Source organism: Melozone crissalis, unplaced genomic scaffold (assembly GCF_028551555.1).
Source record: "Melozone crissalis strain CALT ecotype California unplaced genomic scaffold, PUWL_Pcris_2 ptg000002l_1, whole genome shotgun sequence".
Classification (NCBI taxonomy): domain Eukaryota; kingdom Metazoa; phylum Chordata; class Aves; order Passeriformes; family Passerellidae; genus Melozone; species Melozone crissalis.
Window position 1 is genome coordinate 6,619,065 of NW_026535780.1, and position 12,196 is coordinate 6,631,260.

At 36.8% G+C, this 12,196-nt stretch overlaps 1 protein-coding gene across 2 annotated transcripts in view; it reads left to right on the plus strand.

Annotated features, from left to right (window-relative positions):
• Nucleotides 1–12,196, plus strand: part of ZFAT (zinc finger and AT-hook domain containing) — a 104,767-nt gene that overhangs the window by 68,816 nt on the left and 23,755 nt on the right. For both annotated transcript variants that reach the window (XM_054287436.1, XM_054287350.1), the window contains 4 exons: nucleotides 1,867–1,954; nucleotides 5,739–5,888; nucleotides 7,725–7,898; nucleotides 11,079–11,167. In XM_054287436.1, coding sequence (XP_054143411.1) covers nucleotides 1,867–1,954; nucleotides 5,739–5,888; nucleotides 7,725–7,898; nucleotides 11,079–11,167 — 501 coding nt within the window. The remainder of the gene's footprint in view (nucleotides 1–1,866; nucleotides 1,955–5,738; nucleotides 5,889–7,724; nucleotides 7,899–11,078; nucleotides 11,168–12,196) is intronic.

Genomic DNA, 12,196 nt, shown 5'->3' on the forward strand with positions numbered 1-12,196 from the left:
CATCTTTGAAAAGGTGCAAACATTGCTATGGAGTTTTGTTATGATTAATCTACCAATCTTTATTTCAGGTAGAAATCCAAAATCATCACTAGCAGATTTAGGTTATATCATTTCAGAGACCCTAATTCCACAAACTAACAGCTCTTTTTCAAGGTTTTGTCAGCTTTGTAGGCTCCTTGAATCTCTTCCAAAACTCAGCTAGTATTCTCTGATGTTCCTGTTTTTCCCTTAAGATTCTTAGGGCTTAAAATTCTGACAGCCCCAACTGCATCATAGCAAGGTACAGCCCTCAGGGTGGTAATCCTTGTGTAGCTGCCATCCCCAGTCCCTGATTTTCTCACTGGAGCAAATGTCTGTCAGCTCAGGCAGAATTCTCCTTGTGCCACTGCCACATTAATGGCAGTGAGAGCTCCATATCCTACAGCTGTGGGAGTATTTATTGCTATTTCAGCCCAGGTGTTCTGGGGCTACTGCTGATTTTAACTTGTAGGTACTTCAGGGATTTGTTTCTCAGAGGTACGTGAGACTGACTGCCCATGCTGCATCAGAGTCCAAAACCTGTCTGCCATGAAAACCCATCAATTTTTGCTTTCCTTTCAAGAGAGGTGTCCATGTACAGCTGTACCACTGCAGCATCTGGACAGTAAGAACCTCTTTGTAGAGTCCTCCTTGCTATCAGAGATGCTCTTTGGTCAAAGGTCAGAAACTGGTAGAGTGCAGGACCCTTAGCCTCCTGTGATCTCTGGATTTCTCCTTCATTACACAGAGGTCTGTCCCGTTTTGATCAATAATCTTCCTTTCACACTCTTTAGGAAATATTTCTCTCCTGGAATAAGTAGTGAAGTGTCTGTTCTGTGGCTTCAGCTCACCTTTTCAGAGATCTCTGGTGGGTGGGCAGCTGCACCTCTCCAACCAAGTACTGAGTTACCTGGGCACCTGCCCAGCTGTCAGGACTAACTAGACTCAGTCTGTGGTTTTGATAATCCACTCATAAATTAATCTGCTCAGTGAAGAGGTGACTATGACCCACTCATTGGATTGAGCATCCAGTGCCAGCAGGTACTTCTGGAAAGATCAGTCTCTACAATTTATATTGTGACTGTCAAGGTTTAAATTAAAGTGTAATGGAGAAAATTCCTGTATTTTTAGAAGTTAGATGCATTTGTAAAAACAGGAAAATTGCAATTAGACTAAAATTACATATAAAAACAGATGACATCAAAACTCTCCAGTTGAACTTGACTGATAGTGTTAAATCTGTTATAACATCAGTGACACTGAGAAAATCCACAGTAGTCTTTAAATCAAAATAATAGAATACTACTTTATTGGTAATACATAAAATGCTGAATATTTATAAAATAGGTAAAAATGTAGACACTGAATAAGTAATGGCATCTGTGATTGTTAACTCTGCTGCTCAATTTCAGGCCATTTTATAAATCCACAGAGTGGTGGTTGTCTTCGGAAGGGTAAGATCTGATCCTTGTATAAGAAGGGTGGACTTGTGAAAAAAAAAAGAAAAACCCCTAAATATTACTGCTTACATCAAATACATTTTCTTCTGTTATGTGACTTGATCTTTCAACTCCTGATTTTCTACAGAGTCAGTCAGAAGATAATGCTTACATTTATTGTGCATATTCTCATCTGCTGTAAGTTGGAGCCCAGTATTCATGAGGATTAATGATGTGCTTAGAGTATTTTAATATTTCTCCTTCACTTATTTCACTATAAATACATTCATTTTTTCCTTAAAAACCGAATCTTGAATTATAACTTTGTTGAGAACCATTATTACTGAATAATGACTATAGTGATTATACCAGTAGACTGAAAATGCAATCTCTTTCTTTCTCACTTAAGGATAAAAAGAGTTATTCCTGTCCTGTGTGTGAGAAGTCATTTTCTGAAGATCGACTTATAAAATCTCACATCAAGACAAATCACCCTGGTAAGAAAAAAAAATCAAGGAAGATTTCTCAGTCTATTGCAATAAATGGATAAGGGTTTAGAATGAGCAGTGTAATGTGATTATATTTCTAAGAAAGAGTCTATTTCTAATTCAACTGGTTTAGAGTAAGAATTGTGTTGGTTTTGCAGATATTAGAATTTAGAGTGAGAAGTGTTCCTGTTTGAGCATGTGTGTTGTGGAATATGTCAGGTAATTGAAATCTGTCTTCATCTGGCAAAGGATGAATTAAAATTAAGCACTGGAAAGTTTGGGATCAGGCATATAGACGTCCTGTAGCAGCCCAGGAGATGTCAAATTCCCACTGGCCCTACATGAACTGACAGGAATGTGTTCAGGGCTCATGATTTGTGTGTAGGTGCCTGATGGGAATGCAGAGCTGGCCCTGTGCTTGCCCAGGTCCCCAGGGCCAGCTGGGTCTGCAGCAGGGCTCCTGCTAGAACCAGCTGGGATGTGGTGTGGCCAGTAGGAATGGAGTTGGCAAGTTCCATTACTGGAATCAGTAATGGGTCTGGATGCAGCAAACTGCCCCAAACTCTGTTTACACCCTGCATTCTGGTGCCCTGATTTATCAGTGCAAGTACAAGGTAACATGAATGTGGTGAGTCAATGTGCTGTGCCTGAGTAAACAATTCTTTCTCAGATCTTGGGAATTTGATGCCAAAATGCCGGTGTGGGGACTGGTTTAAACTCACTGATGTGAACTCAGCAATCACACCGGTGTGTCCCTAATTTCCTGCTTCTCAGGATCTGTGTTATGTTGGATAGAAAGTCCTGCTGCTACTGCAGAGGAGGGAGAGGTGACACTTTCATTAATTCATAATGGCTCCTTATCACCTGACATAATTGGATACAAAGAAGGAAAACACTGGTCATGCTCAGACTGAATCTAAGGGGAAAAAAACCAATTAAAGTGATGTAACTTCCCTTGTCTTTCTTGTCAGATGTACAGCATAATAGGTAAAGCAGCAGCTTATCTTCCTACTGCCACTAGATAGTGCTAGACCCGTGTTTTAAACAATTTCCTTCACTTTAATTTCCTCCTTAACTCCCACTTCAGCTCTTTAGTTACTAAACCTCTTTATTTGCAGAGCACTCCAGAGCAGTGTGGTTGGAGGGCTTGTCGTACGTCAGAGGACATGTCTGATGCAGGAAATTGGGATGAGAAAAGGCTTCTGAACTATACTGTAGTCAGGAGGTATAACTGCAGTAAGCGTAGAAATTGAATCTCAAGAACTGTGCCTTTAAAGCCTTTGTGCTGCCTCAGGCAGGGAGAATAGGAGATATTCCTGAACAGCAGGACCTGAGAACTGGCAGGACAATGATGTTCTGTGCCCTTACATGTTGTCATTAGCCTGTTCTTGTCCACTGACTGCTGAATGATCACTGTGTGCTGTGTCTGAGGTCCAGAAATACCAATTAACTCTGGAGCCCTGAAGTACTAAACTTGTGGATTTATAAATACTCCTGAACAATTCATTTGGTATCTGAATCCCTCTAAAAAAAGTATAATGTAATTTTATTTTTTTAAATTCAAGTGGGTCTTTTAAACTCTTACAATAGAAGTAAGGTTTACAAAGAAAATCTGCACTATTATTTTGTGTTTTCATTTTTCATTCTTGTATCATGGGTGAATAGCTCTTAAAGGCAGAATAGCAGATTTATTAGATGTATCTCTGGCACTAAAGAAATACTACATCTAAGATATGCCTCTGCAACAGCCTGTTTTAATATATTGAGGAGAATTAATACACAAATCTTTTTTATTTCTGTGAATTTTCTCCTTGTAATCAGGAAGAAATCTTTTATTTGTACACCACACTTAATTACAAGCCATATAAATGTGAGGGGTCTGATGGTATAAGCTATTAAATACTGCAGTGGCATGAGTGCAGTTGTTTTCAAAAATATAAATTAAAATTAATGAAGATGAAAGGAAAGACGAGTACTGTTTAAGATGAATTTTAAAGTGACATATCAAAAATTAATTTAAACTGAAGCACTTTCATATTTATCATTAAAATATTCTAGAACTCCCCCTCTTCTTCCTTTCTTAGTATCATTCTGCATGCCCTGCTCCCTTGTTTCTTCTGTTTCATCAAGTAGAAAGTATGAAATCAAAAAGTAGTCTTTCCTATTCTATATTTGCAGAGGAGTTGAATTTTGGTCCCATGAAGGCAGTGAGACAAAAATCTCCGTAGACTTTGGCAGAGCAGTATTTCAAACCAAAGGGATAAGAGAGCTTGGCTTTATTGCCCAATGATTTTTGTACTCAGCAGTGAAGAAGGAGTCTTGGATTCTGGTCCCAGCTCTCAGAATTATCTACCTTTCATCCACTGTCTGATTTAATATATTTCTTAATAGTTCTGAGGCATGAGAGGCATCAGCTTCCATAGCTCCCCACTGAGCAGACATCCTAGCCTGCAGTCATGAATGAAGGATCTAAGCCATGAAAGGCAGAATGAGGGTTCTGACTTATGGCTGTATTTTTCTTTTTTTTGGTACCTTAGAACTTACCTCTGCTCAGTTCATGGGCTTTTTTAGTTTCCTTTTGAGGTTATTTTCCTTGTGCATATGAGTTCAGGCAGGATTTTTGTGATTCCATTCTGGGACCGATCATCAGGAGACAAGGTGATTTTTGGTAAAAATTGAAGTTTAGACAGGAACTTTCAAGTTTTGGGGCATAATATGTCACCAGCTTTCATGTCTTAAGGTTTAGATTTCATGAGTGTTGTACTTTCATTAAGTCAAGAGATAGCATTTCATTCATCTGACGTGCATTGAGCAATTTGATTTATTTTTAAAAAGCATCTGGCAGTGTTTTCATTATGTGTCTGGGCCACTTTAATTTAAACTTCATTATTTTGAACTTTTTCACTGTGACAACCAAAACATTATCTCATATGAAGGAAATACACAGAACTGAGTGTGTCTAGCTTGAATAAAAAAAGGCCAGGAGAGGAATCTTAATTGCTGTCTTCAGCAATCTAATTAAAAAGAAGACAGAGGGAGATTTTTCTTGGAGCTGTACAGTGAAGGGATGTCAGTTGAAACAAGAAGATTCTGACTAGAACTGGGAAAACAGTTTTGACTGTAAAGATGGTTAAACATTGCAATGGGCCAAGAGAGGCTGTAGAATCTGCATCCTTGGATATGTTCAGGACAGGACTGGATATGACCCCAGGCAACTTGATGTAACTTTGAAAATGGAACTATAAAGTTAGCTATGCTTGGAGTAGGTGACCTTAGAGGTCCCTTCCAGTCACATTTATTCCATGAGCCTGGTTTTCCCTTTAAAGTGCCTGATTATCAGCATTCTGACCATTGTAGCTGTGGCTGAAGTGAACTGTCTTCAGATCCTTGACATCTGGAAATCTGGGATGAAATCATGAATAAAGCTTTTGAAAATATTGAATAAAAAACTCCCAATTTAACTTATGGGAAAGGGTCACAGTAATAAAATGATCTTTTGTGCCAGTGGCCCAAGCAAGTTTTTTTATATTTAAAATATTAATTAATTTTTTTTTAAACAGGCAGCAGTGATGACAGTGAGTTCACAGATCAGGAGAGAAAGGACAGAGCATCCTAGAAGGCCTAAAGGAAAAAAAGGTCCTTGTGCTCTTTGCTTAAGTCAGTTTTGAGTGGGAGTAGGGGAAATACAACTTTTAAAAGTTAGACTGAATCAGGATCTAGCTCTTCAGTATTACTTACAAAATAAATTGCCTTAAGTCCTTCTGGTTCTTACTACCTTTTGCATTTCCTTTAGAGGTTTCAATGACTACTATTTCTGAGATTCTTGGCAGAAGAGTTCAGCTGAAAGGACTCATTGGAAAACGAGCTGTGAAATGTCCCCACTGTGATTTTTATTTTATGAAGAATGGATCAGACCTTCAACGTCATATTTGGGCTCATGAAGGTAAAACTCTGCTTTTAAGCTTTTGGGCATATAATGAGTTCATATTCCACTGAAGCTTTGCTGACATTAAAAAAGCCAGATTCAAGTTTATTTCTATAGTTGAATGCAAAACTTTAGGCTGCATTGGAGGTTAATTAATCAGTTTAATGGACTCTGGATCACATATGGAACTTCACACTCAGAACATTAACAGACAGTTTAAATGTTTTATAAAAATTATTAAAATTCTAATGCAATTTTTTTCCAGAACACATTCATAAACATCTATAAAGTATTCTATGTGAGTAAGGAGGAGTAAGTTAAATACATGCTCAGTATTTTGAAACAAGTAATTTTCTGTATCTTCCTATGAGTCTCTGTTGCTCCTTTTACATTTGTCCAAAAATCCTTGGTCTGGAAATCTGTTTGTAAACCAATTGAAATCCAGTTGCTTTGATGTATACATAAAATTCTGTGAATATTTTAATTTAATCCTGCAGAGCGTGGCAGCTAGCTGCCATTGACACAGACAGTGATCAAATCCCCTAAGATAATGCTCATCACATTTATGACATTTTTAGGGAGAAATTCCAGTAATGTGGCAACACATGGGTTAAAAATACCTTGAATTTAAAATCTTTAGACAGTGAAATCTTGTGTCTACTCAGTCTGTGTGTTTTTATAAAAGGTTGAAGACAGCTTACGTGGCCTTTAGTCAGGTTAGTAATCTATGGAACAAATTGCCTGTAATTTTAGGTTCTTCTGCATGCAGGGGATAATGGGATTTGGTGCTCTCAAACTGGTATCTTCTTTCCAAAGTGTTCCCATATAGGTAGTTCAGCATATTTGTTTGAATGCTCTAACTCTGAGCTTTCCTGCCTATGTAGCAGAGCAGGGCTCCTCTCCAGTGACCTTTCCTCCTTTAAGGAGTTTAGGTAAGGCAGAATGTAGGTTAAAGAAATTCCTTGTGTATTCCATAGACAAAGTTCTTTTATTCTGACTGGAACTGGGAACCCATGCCATCAACCTGGCAGGAGAAAGAGGTGAATAGAAATTTCTTCCCAAATCAAAGTGTGCAATCAAGTCTGCTTAAAGCAGACTGTAATTCTTCATGCTTGTAAATCTAATTTTAAGGTCATGAGTATCAATCTAAAATGTGCAGACCCTCATGAAACTGTTGAACTACTCTGCCAATTCAGATTTATTCAGCTTTTCTTTGAAGGATTTACTTTGTTCTTGTAGACCTTCTGTTAAATGACCCACTGGGTATTTCTTTGTATGCTTTGGGCAATTTGAGGGAAGAGAAGTTTTAAGTGCTTGTATCTGCCTGAACCATTAGCAAATCTGACAGTAATTAACCATAAAACACAGCCTGCACATTTAACTTGTGCTTTCATGTTAACTGCCTAATGGAGCGGTCTTCCTTACAACAGGTTTCCTCACTGTTGGCTGTAGTAAACAGAGAATGGGAGTTACCTGAAGACTTCTGGAGGGAGACATGTACACAAGCTTGGCATAAACACAGGCAGCCTGGATTTTACTTCTAAAGGGAGAGTAGGCTTAGCAAGGCCCAAATATCAGTATTTTCTTGGCTAAACTCAGTACCTGACTTCAGTGGGGCAATATTCAATTGTGAAAGAACTCCTCTTTTCTCTGAGCAAGTTAAGTGATGGTGTCATGAGCTCAGCATCATTTACACAGAAGCTGTAAATGAAATTTCTTATTTGTAGGCATCCACATTCTGAAGTGTTTCTCTTTGTCCATGTTGCTCACATGATCTGAAATTTCTTTCAAGCAAATGTCCAGCCTGGAAAGGCACAGCCTGGTTGTTTCAGGGTATATTTATTTCATTTTTAGGTGTGAAACCCTTCAAATGTTCCCTCTGTGAGTACGCCACTCGCAGCAAGAGCAACTTGAAAGCTCACATGAATCGTCACAGCACGGAGAAAACTCACCTTTGTGATATGTGTGGGAAAAAGTTCAAATCAAAAGGCACTTTGAAGAGCCATAAACTCCTTCATACTGCTGATGGTAAGTGCATTGAATCTATTATCTATTTATTAAATCTATTTTAGGACAATAAATATTGACTGTACCACAGGCCTTATTAACAAATGCTTTTCAGTTGAACACTTCAGTGTGATTTACAGATTTTTTTTTATTCCCAGGAGACACCATTTGGGAAATAATTCAAAACTTTGTGAAATTAATTTCTGTGAAAGACAGCTGTCTCTGAAATATTAGGTTTCTCTGAAATTCATATTGGCTTTATATGCCTTCCTTGTTCTAACAGGGAATTGTATATTTTAATAGAAATTTGAAATTGCCAGTAGTTCTGTCTCTTACTGTTAAATCTCTCACTGTTTTATTCTATGAGAATATTATTTGGATCCTGGTGTCTGATCAGCCAGTGGCAAACCTGGGCACTTACTTTCTGCAGTCTCACACTCAGCACCTCATTTGCCCTGCAGTTTTATCATTTCTGTGATGATAACTGAAAAAAGCAAGATGCACATCCAGAAAAGTATCCAAATTTTTATATAAAAGTTTAGAGCACAACAGTACTTTATTATTCTGTGATTATCACACTGAAGTAAATTATTGAGCAGAATAAGTTGTACAGACCTTCATTATGACTTAGTAGCTTGATTTTTGTTACTCATGCAATTGTGTGAAACTTCATTCCAATTTTTATTGACCATTTAATTTAGATTCTTTTTCTTTTCAAATTACATCTTCAGAGAAAGCACACAATGCTCTGTTACATTTTTAGAATATATTTGAAGTTTCTGTGTCAGAGATATTTTTTAATGCTTATGTTTGTGTGTTCAAGTGGAAGAAACAATCCTTTTTACACCAATATGCTACATCTTACAAGAAGATTATAGTTTTTGTTTTATTACCAAAGTTATTGCAGAAATGCTATGTGTTGGTAAATCATTTGTTATTCACAAAGTACTTTCCAGTATTTTGAAGTAACTTGATCAGTACCAAGTAGGTCTGGCATATGCATCTAAGCTTCATATGTCAGAATCAAGATTTTACTTATCAAATGCAAACCTCAGCTGATTTCTTGCTAGGAGAAGGAGGCAAGTTGTTGTATTTGGATGAAAAGAAAATTTCAAGAGTCATCAGTCTATAAAGAAAAATAAAAAGGTCTCTTTCTATGGCCCTGTAAAAAAAAAATCACTTCATGGGGTTTCATTTCAAAACCTTTCTGTTTTGTTTTCACCATCTGGCATGATGAAATAGGGAAACTCAGCAATGAAAGTTGAATTTGTTTTCAAATGTGTGTTACTTGGATTTCTTGAACAAATCTATGTGTGTATAAGTCAATAATGCAATTCATCTGAGGCTGGTTTGAAATTCAGTGTTGTTAAGAACAGCACTATAGTTGAGCAGGATCTAGCCATGTCTGGATTGTGTTTAAAAGTGTGAAGTTATCTTTAACCATTCAAATCCATGTGAGGAACTGTGTTCTTTTATAAGTTACTGCTAGGTCAGGCTGAAACCTTGGCTCTGGAGGCATTGTTATTACCAGGAGCCTTCTTTATTTGGCTTCAAATTCATCGTTTTCTGGAATAACTCCAGTGACTTCTAGTGGAAAGTGTCCCAGCCCATCACAGGGTGATGGGGGATGGAACAAGATGGCCTTTAAGGACCCTTCCAACCCAAACCATTCCATGACTCTGTGTTCCTTTTTGGTAAACCTCCATTTTTGATTGGCACAAATAAATCCAAGACTAAGGCTCTTTTGCTTTGCTTTTCACACTTCCAAAACTGTTCCAGGAAATTCCCAGTACCTTTGGAAGGTGAGTTTGACCACTGTCTCCAGTGGAAGCAGGATCTCACTGTCTGTGGAGTCTTAAGTAATTTTCCTCACTAAGTCCACCCCAGCAAACTTTTCATGCATTTCACACTCTTGTGAAAAAGGACATTTGTCACCAGGAACGTGGTTTGTCAGGGGACATTCAGCATTCTGAGTGACAGTTTCTCTTTGCCCAGTGTCCCTTCCTGTAGTGACAGCACTGCAAAAGTTCTTAGCAGCACACATCTAGGGTTCTTCAGTTATTTCAGAAATAAGTGAATTTGAAAGCTGTTTCACTGTTTATGAGTCTTGTCTTCCTGACTTATAAATCTAAGCAATTTTTGTTCAAATATCAGAGCCCTGCAAGGTCAATTTAAGTCATGGAATATAAAGTAGTTTTGTGTCTGATTTATTCTTCTCTAGAAGACAGACTTCTCAAGAGTGACATGATAACAAGCAGTTCTGTAGTCCAGGGTCATTACTGCTTGTGGGTAGAAGTAAACCAGAAAGCCTGATTTTCATTATTTTATTTAGATACCAGAAGGCGCTTCTTAGCTGTGTTTTATAGAAACTTTCACACTTGGTATAAAATGCTTTTACCTTTTTCATCAGCATCTGGAATCTAAGAAACCTCATCTCTTTGTGATTATACAGAACATTGTCTATTCTACTTCTGCTTTACCTTTTGATTCTTTTACTTTTGGAATAGTTTTTAGCATCCTTTTTCCACATTATTCAAATACAATTTGCCAGCTGAGCACATTTAATTCAGGAATGAAGTTCCTTCAGTATTTAATGCACTTTGTAATTTGGCTGCAGGTAGCAGGACTGATAGAATCTTAGAGGCAAAATAAGGAGAAAGAGAGTGTGAAACCCAGAGAATAAAAGGAAGGAAATTGTGTTCATTTAAATCATAAGGGGAAAAATAGATTAGTGAGAGAGACTGCTTTGAGGGGAAAATGTATTTGAATCACAACAATTCAGTGCTGGAGACAGAAATAACTAAACCCATGTGAACAAGATCAAGCATTGGTGTTTTGAGGATCTCCGAGTGTGCTTTACAAACAGCAAAGTAGCTGTGCCTGCAGTTGTAAATAATGGATTTCCTTCTTCCATTTAGGGTGCACTATAACAATTCTTTTTCTTCTTTCCCAAGTGACTATCCCAGGAGAATCCAGAGCATTTAATACTTATAATTTAAAGATTGCACTCGAGCCTTTTTTCCTCCCTTATTCTGCTCTTAGTTCTATTTAACCAAAATTTTGCAGAGCAAGCGCCAGACTTCTCGTGTTGGTCATTGTTCATTCTTAGCATTTGGGAATTTATCTTAATAAGGAAATAGAATCAGTAGTTTTCTGAACTTAAATAGAAAAAAATTATTCCATTTGCTGTTCCCATTGCAGGAAAGCAGTTTAAATGCACAGTATGTGACTATACAGCTGCCCAGAAACCACAGCTCCTACGTCATATGGAGCAACATGTCTCTTTCAAGGTAAGAACACATATAAATCATGCTTAAAGTGATTAGGAAATACACAGAACTTTAGATAATAGTAATAAAACTGGCACATTTTCTTGTTTGATAACAATTAACAGTATATAAACATTTTAATATTGCGGAAATTTTGACCTTATATTCAGACTTTTGAGATAGGGTTGTTTTATTCGTGACCAATTTGTAATGAGTAGTTTTACTTGACAAAAATATCTATATTTTGCAATATGAAACAAATTTTTTGCATTTGATTATCAGTCCTTGAGTAAGTGAATCTAATATGTACCTTAAAAAGTCCTGGGGAGGCATGGAAGCAAATCCCCACTATCACTGTTCATTCAATTTTTTCCCAAATTTGCCTGTCTCTTGTACTACAGATGAGTTCATATACTTGAAGAAAATTGAAGAAAATTAATTTTAAAACACTTACCTTAAAACATTTATCTGAAACATGCATTGGGAAGTGTTTTGAAAATTGTTAATGTTTATATGAAGTATTTATATTAGAGATACAGTTTATTTTAATAAATGGCAATATGTTTTTATTTCTAAATTTCACATTGGTTCTCAGAAAAAACAGTATTTTTTATTTAAGAAAATGTTCATTTTAATGTGAGGCTTTATCTTAACAGTGAACATATTTCTTTTTGAAAACATGATACCATTTCCATATGTAACATCTTTCATTATCTAACAGATCATTTTACTTCTATACAGAGTACACTGCAGGCATTCCTAACAAGTACTATAAAGCAGCAAGGCAAGCAGTCTTTTCAATGATGACTTAAGTTTTTCAAGACAAAACAAGTTATCTAAAGAGATTTTACATTTTGAAAAAAACAATTTTTCTGTCTAAAGTATGTGGTTTTGCTCCAAACTTACATTTTTTAAAATATTTATTGTAAATGAGAATACATAATTTCCCTTTTTTGATGGCTAAAGTGATGAATGCACTCACAGTGCAGTTCTTGAAATGCAGCAGTGCAGTTCTTGAAAAGCAGACCTTGGGATCTGCCTACACATAAG